The following is a 16108-nucleotide window of genomic DNA, read 5'->3' on the forward strand; positions in this document are numbered from 1 at the left end:
AACAACAATTTTTTGTTTTATTACCATCAAATATAAAAAAAACCTTGAGCTCCGTCTAGATCCACCACATATACAGAGTTTACTCATTAAACTAGTTTCACCTGACTCCTAGGAACTGAGGCTGCTCTCCAGGAGCACTGCATTCGCTCTCCATCTTCAGAGAGTCGATGTGGGCGATGGAGATGACAGTGGCGGCAACATACCAAGGCAAACCCATGAAGGAACACACAGCCATCAACACACCCACCCAGAACAGGTCCAAGTGGTATCCACAGCCTTTCTGAATTATAAAAGAAATAAATACAGGGAGTGATTTTAAAAGATCTATCCAATATTTGAATGGTGCGCACTATATCTAACTTACACTGCAACTCCAAGTAATCTCAATTATGTCACTGACATGATTTTGTTTCGATGATAAAGGGAAACACGGGGAATTAACTGAAAAGTGACCTTTATGTGTGCTTTGTATTGTATCAATAAGGTTTGACTGAATGATTTATCTGACTGTTTTGTGGAAACACCCTTTAGCACAGCTCCTTATAGTCCATGCATAACACTAACCCCCGTCAAACCTTTGACTACAGCTTTTATTCTATGCGCCTTAAAAGCCGGTGGGCCCTAAATATGCAAACTGTTCTAAAATAGGCCAAATTATTGAAGGTGCACTTTGTAATCCAGTGCGGAAAATACAGTATTTATTTCATAGGACATTCATATTTATGTATTTTTATAACATATAATTTGACCCTCCATATACCTAAGGATCACAATGACTGTGAAAAACCATTTGTCACCCCCTAATTGTCGTCTCATTACCCCCAGAGAAGCCTGACTCTCATTTTGGAAACCCCTGTGCTACAGTAAAAGCATGCTATCTTTTGGGCTCGCTCTTCTCTTTGGCTCATAATCAGCTTATCAGCTGGCCTGAGGGAACAGGACGGCATGGAGGGATGCAGGAAATCAGACACGTAGGGTGGGGGGAAGGCAAATCTAAAATAAATCTTTAAATTTAAGGGTAACTGGTTTAGAGAGGCAAAAATGCAGTGAACATGATCAAACTTTAATTGATAAAAAAAGATGTGCAGCAGCTTTCTGTATGCTCTGAAGAAGGGAGATAAATGAGCCGATTGCAATGCTGCAAAGGCAGGGCTTTCTGTTGCAAAAAATAGGCTTCACCATAGCTTTACATCTGGTGTAATTCAGAGAAGCCAGAATTTTCCAGCTTGGTTTAAGCTTCAGATCTCATTTAATTCCTAACCCAAGCCTTCTTTATTAAATTCAGTTCAATTCAGTTTATTTCTATAGCGCCAGTTCACAACACATGTCATCTCAAGGCACTTTAGAGTTCACCACATAATACATACAAATTGATTCAAGGTTCAAACTAGTTGATTGCATATAATTTGTTGGCTCTCGCCGCCTTCTGTTACATAATAGCACAGGAAAACTACTATCCTGCTTAAAATATGCAGCAGAAATATTTGGCTTTTAAACCGAGGAGCAACTACTTTTCAGACCTTTAGCTTGTTTTCTTTGCGGTTGACGATTACGGCACTGATCTGTTGGTCCATGAAGATCAGGATGGTGACGAGGAGAGCCGGAACAAAGGTGGCCAGGTACCACCACCAGGGGTTCTTCCCAAATGGAAGCACGAACCAACCCCGGTCAGAACGAGTCGGCTGTAGCACACAAACACATCCAGGTATGGAAGGTAAATATATATCAGATTAGAAGATAACACACCCACCCATAATATATATATATATGTAAATCATTATACATTTGAAAAGGAAAATATGAGAGGTAAAAACATCTTTTAAGAAAATAAAGGTGTAACACCTGTGTTTTCACAGTTTCATTTCTTGATTGCTTTTTTTCAGCTTTCATTCAAACTAAACATTTTCTTAACTTGCAAGCAAGATACATTTTTGCAGGATTTGTGAATTCACAAACTCATGAAAATACATCTTGCCAGGAACCAGCCTCGACACAGAAATATTTCTGACAATGAAAAGCAGGCGGAAAGCTGAAGCAAAACAAACATGGCTGCTGGCTGGTAGACCCTCAATTTCTTTTTGAAAAACAAGCAAAAACACTGCAGGCCAGTCTCTCACAGGGCAACACAGAGACATACACACTCACACCTGAGGACAATCTAGAGAAGCATGTTCTCCCTGCATGTTGTCCCTGCAAAGATCCTGGGCTGGGGATCAAACCCAGAACCTTCTTTCAGCCCTCTGGATCGATCCGTGTTGTTCAATTTGAATTCTACATGATATCAATCTGGCTTTTGCCAGGTTAGTTCTTGTCAACACTAATGTAAAAAAAAAAATCACTCCATGGAAAAAAGTTAATCTTAATGAGGCCTTAGCTGGTTAGAAAAAAGGAAATCAAATTAATTTCAAATTAATTTCTTCATATTCAGAAGGTTGCATAAGTTTAATCAGTACTTAGATTTATTTTTGTTGTAACTAAGATCAAGGGCTGCACTGTGCTGCAGAACAAAGCTTAAGGGTTCGATTCCTAGTCTAGGGTGTTTCTGCATGGTGTTTGAATCTACTCCCAGTGCATTTGTAGGTCCTCCCCAGCTACTCTGGCGTTCTCCCACATTTCACATGACTTAGGTTAATTGATGTCTCTAAGGTGGAATCTCTGTGTTGCTCTGCCACAGACTAGCAACCTATCCAGCGTGTACTCTGCCTTTCACCCATTAATTAATGGAGATAGGCGCCGGCCCCACCGTGACCCTGACGGAACAGGTGGGAGTGGATGGACGAGATCAGAGGCAACTAAAAAGCAATGGCTTCTTTTTCCTTTAAACATTTAGCTAATAATTGGCTGTTATACTTGATTGCCTTATCTAAATAGGAAAGCCATCTCTGCCCGAACTTTCGGGCTTTTTTAAAAATAGTATCAGTATTTACACCAATTCACAATGCACATCATTTAAAGCATTTTACCAAGTAATTCATTTAAATCATACAAACTAATGAGTTAAAAACTTTTCTGTCTTAGTTTAAATGCTCATTTATACTTATTCCATATTCTTTAAGATAACATTTCCCAAACATAAAATCAATGCCAAACTGTGATATTGCATAATTTTGTTTATTATGGATTTTAACCAATTTCATTCATTTTCTTATGTGTAAATAGTAGCTGATTAGTTTAATTGAGTTTTACTAAATCAACCAAGATGTTTTAATTGAAATGTGTTTGATGTGGAGTTGAATGATTTTGCTGATAAATTCTTAAATTTCAGATAGATGTTATTGTAATATTTTTCCATGCAGTATGCGTTCAGTTAGCTTTTTGACCATAATTTGAGCTTGAATCAGACTTTCACATGTTGTGCAAACACACGACCAGTTGGGTTTCATTACATTGCGAAAACTATTCCAGATTTCCAGCTATACAGTCGCAGCTATTTAAACTGGCCCTTCCCAGTCAAATGGCAACCTATCTCACAGCCAAATCCCCTCCAAATTTCAGCCACTGGTCTCCTCCTGGGCTTTGATTTTTTTTTTTTTTTACTCTGACTTCACCCTTTCACTGAATTACAGGGACTGACCAGGAGAGGATGCTTCTCTTTAGATCTTAATGTCCACTAATCATGACAGAAAGAATATTTTAGGTGTTCAAAAAGGAATTGTAGGGGACGAGCTAAGGGCCCATCAAGAAAAGTGGGAAATTTTGAATGGCTACTACTGTAAGATGGTGGGTGGTACTCCTCTTGTTATACTTCAAATAACTTCTAACTTTATGTCTTTAAAGAGGGCAATGCTGAAACCCCAATGACACAACTCTGTAAAGTTGATCTAGCCTTATAAAATGTGTGTAGGCTAGACCCTTCCATCTTTTTCAACTACATAAAGACAACAAATATAACAAAAGCATAACAAAACATCACAAAAAATCACTGATTCGACATGTTTTAGTCAAAAATAAATACCTTAAACTCTGTCGGAACGATTAGTTTTGGGGTGTCTAAACCCATCAACATATCCAGACCCACAAAGGACATGATTGACATGAAGATGGCAAAATCACTGATAAGCTTCCTCATCTAGTCCAGCAGCATGAAAACACAGAAACACACAGACCAGAGCAGAAGGAGGACAAACATGGATTGGGATCATGTGCCCAGAAAATGTTGGAACATGAGAAAAAGAAAAATAAGAGGTGATAAACTCTGTCCAAACAATGTTTTAATTATAATGAATAAAATATGATTAGAAATCTACAAATGATTGATTATCAGGTAAAGAGGTTCAAGCAGCAATCAGAAGGTAAGGAACAATGGACGATGAATGCATGGGGGAAAATTGGACCTTTATCTTGGTGGGTACATGTAATTTGGGGGTGTCCACCGCCAGAAGATAATCCAAGCCACAGAAGACCATGATGGAGATGATGATGGCAAAGTCACTTATGAGGCAACGAAGCTGAACACATGCAGGGAGAACAGGGGATAAGGGAACAAGGAAGACACTGAGGTACACAGCATGTCCAGAAGTGGGGATTCCTAGAACATGCAATGTTTAGAATGCATCAAAAGTAAACACACCCCCATTTCAGGAAGCATCTAAAACTTTGTAAAAAAAATTATTAAAAGAAGCGTATTTACCCTTAATTTGAATTGGTAAATTGCAGACTGTATACAGGAAAATGATCTAGAAATTAGGGGTGTAAATAATAATGGTTTTGTATCGATGCATCGATCCAACAGCCGACGATCCGATGCATCAACACGTCCGCAAGAGTATCGATTCATGTTTTTTTTCCCTCCGGTCTATTTTTATCCGTTCGCTCCTGGACGTAATTCTCCTCCCGTGCTGCGGTGGTGCTAAACCTATTTTGCCCTCCTACCTCGCTTCCTGGTTATACTCTTACAGCAGTGTGTCACAGTGAGCTTGACACAGACATTTGTGATTTATGCTCAATATTGAAGCGTGGTCTGCGCTACACGCTGTGGGTCTAGATATGGCCGAGGCGGCGAGGAAGTGGGGGCAGGTTTAATCCGACAACGGAGGGACATGAGGGCCAAAAAGAGCCGAGATCCAGGTGGAAAAAGGGTCCCAGCGTTCTCGCGCACCTCCCTCTTCTAGCGGGTCAAACTTCACGAGTTGTTTCCCGCAATTTCGGTCATAAAAACAAAACAAGCCGGCCTCCTGTTTGCGGTCTGCTACAATCTGGGAGAGGTGCAGCGGACGGGGCGGGGACGCCTGGAGCCGACGTATTGTATTGCACTCATTGCACTGATTTTGTCCAGTATTTTTTTGATGCAAGGCTTTTCAGAATCTATAACGCAGGGGTATCGTTATTTTTCAGTGAATGAGGCTTTAATAGGAATAGGTGGAGTGCAACTTTTCTACTTCTGTTATTTGCTGTCGTTTCTCAAAAAAAATGCATAACGATATTACAGCTTTCATTAATTTATTTAAAATTTGAAATATTGTCTAGCCTTTAAGGTGTTAAAAAAAAACAAAAAACAACCGATTAATTGAATCGAATCGTGGTGTATTCTTGAGTATTGAAAATAATCGAATTGTTGTGGCAGGAAACCGATACTGAATCGAATCGCCATGATGGGTGTCATTTACACCCCTTCTAGAAATAAGTAAACATTTCCTAAATTAAGTGTATTTATCCTTAATTTGAGTAGGTAATTGAGATGGTTTGCCAATGATGATGATTGATGATTGATCTGAATGAGTATTTTTTATCTTAAAATAAGATAGTTAGATAATATGCACTTGAAATAAGACAATGGAGTTGTGTTTTCTTATTTTAAGTTTACATTGTCTTGTTTCATTGGAAAATCATTATCTCTTTTATCTCCTCAATCTAAGAATAAATGCACTTATTTTATGAAAAAAATGACTTATCTAGATTTTTTTTCCCAGTTTATACAATGCGACACTACAACAGCAATAACTTGTGCAATGTATAATGTGCAGTTACTATTTGATTATGCAATTTAAACTGCAGTTACTTTACTTACTTACTTTCTATTTTTTTCCTATTTTCAATGTAAATTGTCTTATTCTATTAGCAAAGTCTCAACTACCTGTTCAATCCAAGAACAAATGCACTTATTTTAAGATAAATCAACGTACTTAAATTTCAGTTTTTTGCAGTTTCTTTAAACCAAAAGATGCCTGAAGAGGCTTTGTTAACTTTACTAGCTATGAACAGAAATCTTGTCTGAAGAGACAAGATTTGTCTGAAGAGACCAGATTTCTAGAAAAGTAGCCAATAACATGCTGTTTATTTTCTCAGGCTGGCTCCACTCTTAAAGTGACAAAAGTTAACATGAGTACACAGAAACCAGCCCATATAGTTTGCAGAGAATGAATTCCAAAAAAGTAAAAAAAAACAATCCACTAGACTTTGTTTCCAAGTTTGAAGTCATAAACAAAGTTTTTTAACTTTTTTTTTGGAATAACTATGACCTGGATGACTAAGAATCTTTACCAGCAGAGAGAATATGTGGCACATTTGCAAACTTAGCGAATTTGACGGTATATTTAGCAGCTTGTCAGACACCTATTAAAAAGCAACTAGCGACAAATATTCAGTATTCTTTTTGTCTTGGGAATTTGGTGACAAAATATGATTGTTCTGACTGATTGTGAACCCATCCATCCTCCATAGCGGTGACAGGATAATAAACAATGATAAAACCACAAATAAAACCTGATGCTCGCAGTCATCTAGAGCTGCAGTTTTACATAAATGGTGAAGTTCACCAATCCTAGAGATGCTGGAATACTAGGCTGATGCAAAACTATAAAATTATGTTTTCATTATTTAAATCAGGAGAAACCAATTAAAAATCAGCGGTGTCCAAATAAAGATAATCAAACACTAGTAAACAGAATTTAACACTGAAATAAAATGAGGTGTTTATGCATTCATGTTATATATTGAACCTTTCAATACAAAATATAAAAAAATAGAAGGTTTTTCCATTTTAAAATCAAATTTTTTTTTAAAGTTTGGTATTTAGACAATTTCCTGAATAACTTTTTTTATAAAACACCTGAACTGACCCTTATTTGATTTCTTTTTTCCGTCTTAATGTTGGCAGTGGGCTTTATACTGCCCTGCAAGGCTTTAAACCTGGTTTGAATGGAGACTAAGCCATTCTAAAGCACATATCAAGGTGCTCATTTTCAGCCTGGATCCATATTTATTTTTGATTCTGTTCATGGTGGAGAATCCTGCTTCACAGCAGCAGGTTGAGCCAAACATCCTCTAAATGTTGAGGGTAATCTTTGAGCACCATTTCACTTTTCTTTCACCAGTTCACCACAGTTCTTCCAGCAGTCCACACTTTCTCTGCTCTCTTTTTCTCATCGTCTTGTTTTCCATCGACCGGCTTGCCACAGGTTTTCCTGCTGTGTTTAAAAGTAGCTTGCCTCGTGAGACCATCCTGATCTCGCGAGCTTTCTGTAATTCCAATAAAACTTGCTCGATAGCCACGCTAACACTAGTTTCATCGGCTGAAGCCGCCATGTTCTTTAGACTGAACTGTCGCGCTTCTCGTTGCGTCACACCTCAACCCGCCTCAAAGCCAACGCTGATTGGACGTTCGTTTGAAAGGCTCCAATTTTTTTTAACGGCAAGTAGCCATCCTGATCTCGTGAGCTTTCAAGGTTTCACTCGCAGATCAGTCTGGCTACTTTCCGTTAAAGAAAATTTGGAGCAAGTTTTATCGGAATTACAGAGTATTTCTTCACTGAAAGAAGAGCGAAACACTGCTCTGGAGGCTTTTCTCAAAGAAAAAGATGTTTTTGCTCTTCTCCCGACTGGCTTCGGCTTGTGGTTGTGTTTTCGCCGTTGCTCTGTTAGTACGTCATATGCTTCGTTGATCTGATTGGTTTATTTGGCCCGTCTATCACCAACATAGGCCAATCAGCTAACCAGTATTTTCGCCCCTTCCCAAAATTACTTCAACGGAAGGTTTCCAGATGGATATGCGGAGCAAATCCAGCAAATCCATCTGGTGGAGTCAGGTTAAAAAGCAGCAGCGACCCAGACGGACAGCAGTTCCTTGGATAATATGGATCACATGTAGCCTGGTGCCGGACGCTACGGAGGGCTTTACCGTATTAACAGGAGAAGCGGTGCAAGTGACGTTTAGACACCGTTGTCGGACAACATGCAGTAATTTATAAATGTTTTAAGTCTGGTTGGGTCCGGATCCAGACCCTGGTCTGCTAATTCGAGACCTCTGATTTAAATGAGAAACTCATGATATTGAAGAGGATTGTCTATGTTTTTAGATTCTTCCAAGAATATCACTTCTGCTTGACTTTATCATAAGTCTGCACACCTATATATTTTTCCTTCGCAATGTCACTTCAGAAGCTGGTAAACACTGGCTGTTGCTTCAAATTGTGGATTTTTAGGCTCAGATTAAAAGAACATGAAGATAATATTCAAACACATTGGAGGAAAACCACAAGCTCTATTCTACAAACCAAACAACTAAGGTGCTTTGAGGATAGCTGTGTTTCTCATGCTGTAGATTAGGTGGACTGAAGGGATTCCATCAGGTTGGGGAAAAACAGGGGAATTTTCTACAAACTGCGTCACATGAAAGAGGCCTTACCTTTGTTGGGAAGTAGCGGCTGAACTTGAACTTTTTCAAAGAAACAGTCATAGAGTAGGTGCCGATGAAGAGGATGAAGGACATTAGGGCCAGGTCGGGAACATACTTACAGGATCCTCCCACCAATGCACCACCATACTTCACACACTCTTTCTTACTCAGCTGACTCCAATCCAGGTCTGTCAAGTTAAACTAGGAGTGGAAAAGGAGAGCAGGAGCAAAGGAGAGGTGGGAGGAGGGATTAAGAGGAAACCAAAGGGAGGGCAGTGGATCGGGAAAGAAGGCAAACAGAAGACAGAAGAAAAAAAAAACAGGCGATAACAGAAGAAAACATAGCGCAGAACAAAAACCCAGGTGTACGGTTCCTTCTTTGGTTTTTCTTTTCAGAATGACTTTTCAAAATGAAAATAACCTTCAATATAACTGTCAGTCAAATTTCAATCGATTTTAAGGCTGATCTCTCTATAATGGTTCAAAACGTATCCTAACTTCCACAACCAATATCACATAGAGGATTGTAGCTTTTTCCATGCACAGTATATTTTCTGATTATGGGGTTTTATTATGCCAAAAAGTAGACTCCATTGAGGGGTTTAAGTTTTAGTCAAAGTTTGATAAAAAGCTGTTGCTGCACTTCTTACCAGCTACCAACACATTTCCTTTGCTTAGCAAAAAGACTAATCGGGCCACTTTGAACATTTTCAAGCTGCAAAAGACCAATTTTAACTGCATGAAAAAACCAAAGACGTATGGAGGGAATTTTCTTCCGTCATTGCTGCAAGTAAAAAACATCATTTTAACTTCCAAGTTGCTTCTCAAATTTCTGAGACTGTTTACCACTTTTCAAAGATCAAAATAACACAAAATATATGAGACAAAAAATTAGTCAATTTTTGTTTTCATAAATGAGAAAAGGTCAACAAAAAGGGTTAGAAATGTCATTTTTTTGTGCAGTTGGTCACTTACCAGCAGAGTTATATTATCCTCTGACACAGGAGCTGAAACATTTAAACCCAGAGCAGACGCTGAAGGGGGCAAACAGAACATCTTTCAGCATAGGTGATTTCATCCTTTAAAATACATTTTTATTTTCTTGGATTTTATGAGTGCTTCTTCAGAGTTTATGTGGTCTATCAAGGTGTAACTTACATTTCAGACAGCATCCAAGAATGAAGCAAAAAAAAAAAAAAAAAAACAATATATAAAAGATGTATACGCCGTATAAAATAAAGGTTTAATTTTGGCCAAATTAATATTTTCCCTACCAAAAACTCAGGGTGATGTAATTTATAAAATGGTAATTAGTGAGAACTACAGTAGTTGTATACAACCACAGTCTAAAACTCATAACTTCCTCCCCACTCAATCAAAGTAAAATAAAATCTAGTTTGCATTCATTTAATAGGTTTATTGGTTGACCTGGCATTAAAATTTAATTCAAACTTTATTACAGACTTGTAGTCCAATATCATGAAATTTGCAACTTTTTTAGGGTATTACTTATGTCCTTCAAAAAGGTTTCAACAATTGTTTACTGGAATCTTGAGCCATTTCTCCAGACGGCACTGTATGGAACTAGATCGGTCTCAATTGTCACAAATACACATATGTGATTCATACATGCATAGGACAAGATCCACACACACTCAGCACGATTCATGCAAGCACAAAAAAAATCTGCACACACAAAGAACAAGATTCACACACGAACAGCACAACTCATGCAAGCAGAGGGGAGGATGTGGAATCTGGGGTAAGTTATAACACATGGAGTACTTTCTTGTGATTGGCTTATACAGTGGGGGAAATAAGTATTTGACCCCTTGCTGATTATGCAGGTTTGCCCTCTTACAAAGAATGCAACAATCTACAATTTTAATCATATGTACATTCTAACAGTGAGAGACAGAATCCCAAAAAAAATTCCAGAAATTCACATCATATGAATTTATAAAAATTGAAAACCATCTGATGAGGAAAAACAAGTATATGACCCCCTGGACAAACAGCAAGTATTCTGGCTCCTACAAGCCAGTTAGTCTTTCTTTAAGACACAGCCCCAATCCCAACCATTTATCTACATCAAATATGGCTGCCTCACCTCGTTACCTGTATAAAAGACAGCTGGTGCAGAAATGGAAGAAGCACCACACCACCGCCAACCTCCCTCGGTCTGCGCCTCCACACAAGATCTCCCCTGGTGGGGTGTCCCTGATCATGCAAACGGTGAGGAATCATCCCAAAACCACAAGGGGGGAACTGATGAATCAACTGAAGGCAGCTGGGACCACAGTTACAAAAGAAACGGTTGGTAACACACTACGCCGTCATGGATTGAAATCCTGCAGCACACGCAAGGTCCCCCTGCTCAAGAAGAAACATGTACAGGGCCGCATGAAGTTCGCCATTCACCACCTGGACGACTCAGAAGACGCCTGGAAGAAGGTGATTCGGTCAGATGAGACCAAAATAGAACTTTTTGGCCTCAACTCAACTCGTCATGTTTGGAGGGCAAAGAACACAGAGTACAACCCAAAGAACACCATCCCCACCTTCAAGCATGGTGGTGGCAACATCATGCTTTGGGGATGCTGTTCAGCCAAGGGGACGGGACAACTCCATCATATTGACGGGAGGATGGACAGGGCCATGTATCGTGGAATTCTGGACCAACATCTCCTTCCTTCAGCACACCGCCAAAGAAACAAAAGAGTGGCTGAAGAAGAAGCACATCAAGGTTCTGAAGTGGTCTATCTTGTCTCCAGAACTGAATCCAATTGAAAATCTTTGGAGGGAGCTTAAAATTCGAGTTGCCAGGCGACAACCTCGGAACCTGAATGATTTGGAGGCTGTCTGCAGGGAGGAGTGGGCCAAAATCCCTGCCGAAATGTGCACAAACCTTGTCACCAACTATAAAAACAGTTTGACATCTGTTCTGGCCAATAATGGCTTTTCTAGAAAATATCAACATGCTGTTTGTCCAGGGGGTCAATTACTTGTTTTTCCTGTATTGAAAATACAGGAAAAATTGGGGCTGTGTCTTAAAGAAAGACTAACTGGCTTGTAGGAGCCAGAATACTTGCTGTTTGGTAGGCGGTCAAATACTTCTTTTTCCTCATCAGAAAGCCAGAAGTCTGCGGTTAAAGTCAGAATTCTGAGAAAAAAAGTCAGATTTCTGAGAAAAGTCAGAATTCTGAGATCAAAATCAGAATTCTGAAATTAAAGCCAGAAGTCTGAGATTAAAGTGAGAATTCTGAGATTAAAGCCAGAAGTCTGAGATTAAAGTGAGAATTCTGAGATTAAAGTCAAAATTCTGCGATTAAAATCAGAATTGTGACTTTTTTCCATATTAAACTGAAATAATATTTAAAAATCTTCTTTTTTTTTTTTGTGGCCCTAATCCTCTTACGTCAGTCCCTTATTGCCTGTTGCAATATGAAAATACAGAAAGATTCTGATTTTTAAACTGCTTCACAACCTGTGCAGGTGTGGTGTTGCTCTCGGTTAGATGTAATCACTGATAACCTGCCTTTCGCGTAACTAGAATCACATCCTTCACTTCATAGTACTCCTGCTCTGACCTCTACATAGTGATAGCACAAATCGTTTACCGTACAATTGTTTGGTGTGAACACACCTGTAAAAAAAAATGTATTTTTTTTCAGTATCTAAACTCCTGTTTTCATTTGTGATTAATCCATGGTTTCAATCACTGACCTTTTAGTTCACATTGACTGTTAGTTGGTGGCATTTCATCATGTTTTACATCCCTCTTATAGAGCTATCTAAAACATATGTTTCAAGTAAAGAACCGACTGTAAACGGTTTGAAGTCTTACCCTGATCTGGAGCCACGCATTCACACTTGTAAGATGTTATGTAATCTGGCTTAAAGCCCCGGTTGATTGGGTAATATTTAAAGGTTCCAACCTGAGAAAAAGAAAACATGTTGCTTCACATCTATAACAAGGAAATCTACAAATGTTCTAGCATGTTACTGACCATCTTCTTTATGGCATCTGAGATAAAGATGAAGGAGATGAGGCTGGAGAAACCTTCCTCTGTGAAGCGGGTCATATATTTGATGATGTAGCTGGCGTCTGAGATGACCAGCAGAAAGCACTGCAGACATGAGTGCAGACCGATCCACAGACGGAGCTCCATGTAGTCTATGTTATTGTTCCTGGGAGGGAAGTCATTCAGAAAAAAGAGAAGATGGTAACTATTTACTATTGAGTTTTCAATCCCTTACTGAGCAGCAGGAGAACATGTAGGTAGTCAGGGATGCGCGTTTTTTTTATATTGGCAAAATAATGTAAAATACTTTCTGTGAGACACAGTCCGTGATGACATCTAACTATCTATAAAGCGTAAAATAGTCTCTGTGGCTTCTTCGCAGTCAAGTCCCTGTGATACCATCCTCAGTGAGATCACAGTTCATGTTCTCACATTGCGGGTCGACACTCTGATGCGATCTTATGACGGCCGACTGAATTTTTAAACATGTTTAATTTTCCCCTTATCTTACCCCTCAGTCGTGAGAGGCTGATCGCCCCTTGTTACCCCCTGTATACTACAGAAGAAGCCGAAACTCGGTCTCAGTAAAAATTTCTCTCACGACTGGAGAATTGGCCCTAAAAGGGCAAAAAAGTTGTAGTTTATGCAATTCATGGGATTTTTCTGTAAAGGTTTTTTACAAATTGAAAAATGGGTATTAAACAAAGCACCATCTATTGATATTCACATGAAAAAAATAATAAATTGAGTGCACATGTGAGGAATATAGCATGTGAACACAGTTTCCATGTGATCAAAAGTGGAAAGGAAAATGAAATAAATGAACAAAATGCTTTATCATATGTGAAAAATGCGATGGAATCACATTTTAAATTAATTTGATTTTCATGAGGAAGATACATGATTTTGAGGGTTGTGACTGTATGCAGTGTTGCACTACAGACTCGGACTAAAACTAACCTTCCAACAATGGGCATTCCCATTTTAAAATACTTTCTTCTTCTCTTCCTTCCCTTTGCCGGATCGCAATCAGTACTCGAGTTGAGGGGTGATGAGGGGGGACGGCCTCCGCCTTCTTAAATGACCATCCCCCCATACCATCCCCTGTGACGTTTTATTACTGAATGTGTAAAATTTCTACAATATATTAACAGTAATGGCAATATTATTGCCATTTCAACATTTGGCAGGCTATGAGCGTACGAGTAGCCTGAGCCAAATAAATAAAATCGAAGAAGTGGCCTACCATGATTATAAGCTTATCCCAGTGGGAAATGAGTCCCTAACTTTGTAGGGGCAGGGATAGCCATGCTAACTATTTAGGGGCAGTGATAGCCCTGCTAACCATGTAAGGGCAGTGATAGCCATGCTAACTATGTAGGAGCAGTGATAGCCATGCTAACTATGTAGGGGCAGTGATAGCCGTGCTAACTATGTAGAGGCAGTGATAGCCATGCTAACTGTGTAGGGACAGTGATAGCCATGCTAATTATGTAGGGACAGTGATAGCCATGCTAACTATATAGGGGCAGTGATAGCCAAAGCTAACTATGTAGGGGCAGTGATAGCCATGCTAACTGTGTAGGGCAATGATAGCCATGCTAACTGTGTAGGGGCAATGATAGCCATGCTAACTATGTAGGGGCAGTGATAGCGATGCTAACTATGTGGGGACAGTGATAGCCATGCTAACCATGTCGGGACAGTGACAGCCATGCTAAATATGTAGGGACAGTGATAGCCATGCTAACTGTGTAGGGGCAATGATAGCCATGCTAACTATGTAGGGGCAGTGATAGCGATGCTAACTATGTGGGGACAGTGATAGCCGTGCTAACCATGTAGGGACAGTGATAGCCATGCTAACTATGTAGGGGCAGTGATAGCCATGCTAACTGTGTAGGGAGAGTGATAGCCATGCTAACTATGTGGGGACAGTGATAGCCATGCTAACCATGTAGGGGCAGTGATAGCCATGCTAACTGTGTAGGGGCAATGATAGCCATGCTAACTATGTAGGGGCAGTGATAGCCATGCTAACTGTGTAGGGACAGTGATAGCCATGCTAATTATGTAGGAACAGTGATAGCCATGCTAACCATGTAGGGACAGTGATAGCCATGCTAACTATATAGGGGCAGTGATAGCCAAAGCTAACTATGTAGGGGCAGTGATAGCCATGCTAACTGTGTAGGGCAATGATAGCCATGCTAACTGTGTAGGGGCAATGATAGCGATGCTAACTATGTAGGGGCAGTGATAGCGATGCTAACTATGTGGGGACAGTGATAGCCATGCTAACCATGTCGGGACAGTGACAGCCATGCTAAATATGTAGGGACAGTGATAGCCATGCTAACTGTGTAAGGGCAATGATAGCCATGCTAACTATGTAGGGGCAGTGATAGCGATGCTAACTATGTGGGGACAGTGATAGCCGTGCTAACCATGTAGGGACAGTGATAGCCATGCTAACTATGTAGGGGCAGTGATAGCCATGCTAACTGTGTAGGGAGAGGGATAGCCATGCTAACTATGTGGGGACAGTGATAGCCATGCTAACCATGTAGGGGCAGTGATAGCCATGCTAACTGTGTAGGGGCAATGATAGCCATGCTAACTATGTAGGGGCAGTGATAGCGATGCTAACTATGTGGGGACAGTGATAGCCATGCTAACCATGTAGGGACAGTGATAGCCATGCTAACTATGTAGAGGCAGTGATAGCCATGCTAACTGTGTAGGGACAGTGATAGCCATGCTAACTGTGTAGGGACAGTGATAGCCATGCTAACTATGTAGGGACAGTGATAGCCATGCTAACTATGTAGGGGCAGTGATAGCCATGCTAACTGTGTAGGGGCAATGATAGCCATGCTAACTATGTAGGGACAGTAATAGCCATGCCAGTCCAGGGACTAACTGCAGTTCTACTTTAAGGTGCCTCGGTCAAGGTCAATGACCGGCGTACCTGACATGTAATAACCTGGCATGTAATATGCCATGCATATTGCTTTCGGTTAATGGACTATATTAATAGACCTTTTTCACGACAACCGGAAGTTGCGTCTGAAAGGGCTGGAGCACTTCCTGTTTTACTCTGAAAAATGTCTCTCCTCCGGTGCTTTTCGTCATCCTTACTTAGTTTGCCAACACTTTCTTTCGCGGATGCGGAGGAAATCGCTGCGGCGAATTCCCCCACCAACAAATCTGTGAAAGGATACAAGTTCTTCCACGAAGAATATATCCACAGCTATCAAGGTAAGAAAAGACGTAGCTTAGCGAGCTAACCGCTAGCTGCAAGATATGAGCTACACAAACATCGTAATGAAGCCTAACTTAGTATCTAAATTATGTGGAATATTGGAGACGGACATAGTTTAAACTTTTCAGTTATATTTTGACATTCTGAAATTTGTTTGCCACTACAGTTTGTGAAAAACAGCATGCTAGAATGTTATGTTAGTTC

General features: G+C 39.9%; 1 protein-coding gene across 3 annotated transcripts in view; it reads right to left on the bottom strand.

Moving 5' to 3' along the window:
* Positions 1-16108, bottom strand: part of slc4a5b (solute carrier family 4 member 5b) — a 77307-nt gene that overhangs the window by 18976 nt on the left and 42223 nt on the right. The window contains exons 14-20 of one of the 3 annotated variants that reach the window (XM_038304229.1): positions 12625-12805; positions 12462-12552; positions 9590-9621; positions 8624-8815; positions 3956-4069; positions 1521-1682; positions 102-280 (exon numbers count right to left, since the gene is read on the bottom strand). In XM_038304229.1, the coding sequence (XP_038160157.1) occupies positions 102-280; positions 1521-1682; positions 3956-4069; positions 8624-8815; positions 9590-9621; positions 12462-12552; positions 12625-12805 (951 nt within the window). Of the gene's footprint in view, positions 1-101; positions 281-1520; positions 1683-3955; positions 4070-4334; positions 4449-8623; positions 8816-9589; positions 9649-12461; positions 12553-12624; positions 12806-16108 lie in introns of all 3 variants that reach the window. The other 2 variants (XM_038304227.1, XM_038304228.1) reach the window with 2 other exon arrangements.

This window comes from Cyprinodon tularosa, unplaced genomic scaffold (genome assembly GCF_016077235.1).
Source record: "Cyprinodon tularosa strain WSP-4 unplaced genomic scaffold, ASM1607723v1 ctg529, whole genome shotgun sequence".
In the NCBI taxonomy this organism is placed as follows: domain Eukaryota; kingdom Metazoa; phylum Chordata; class Actinopteri; order Cyprinodontiformes; family Cyprinodontidae; genus Cyprinodon; species Cyprinodon tularosa.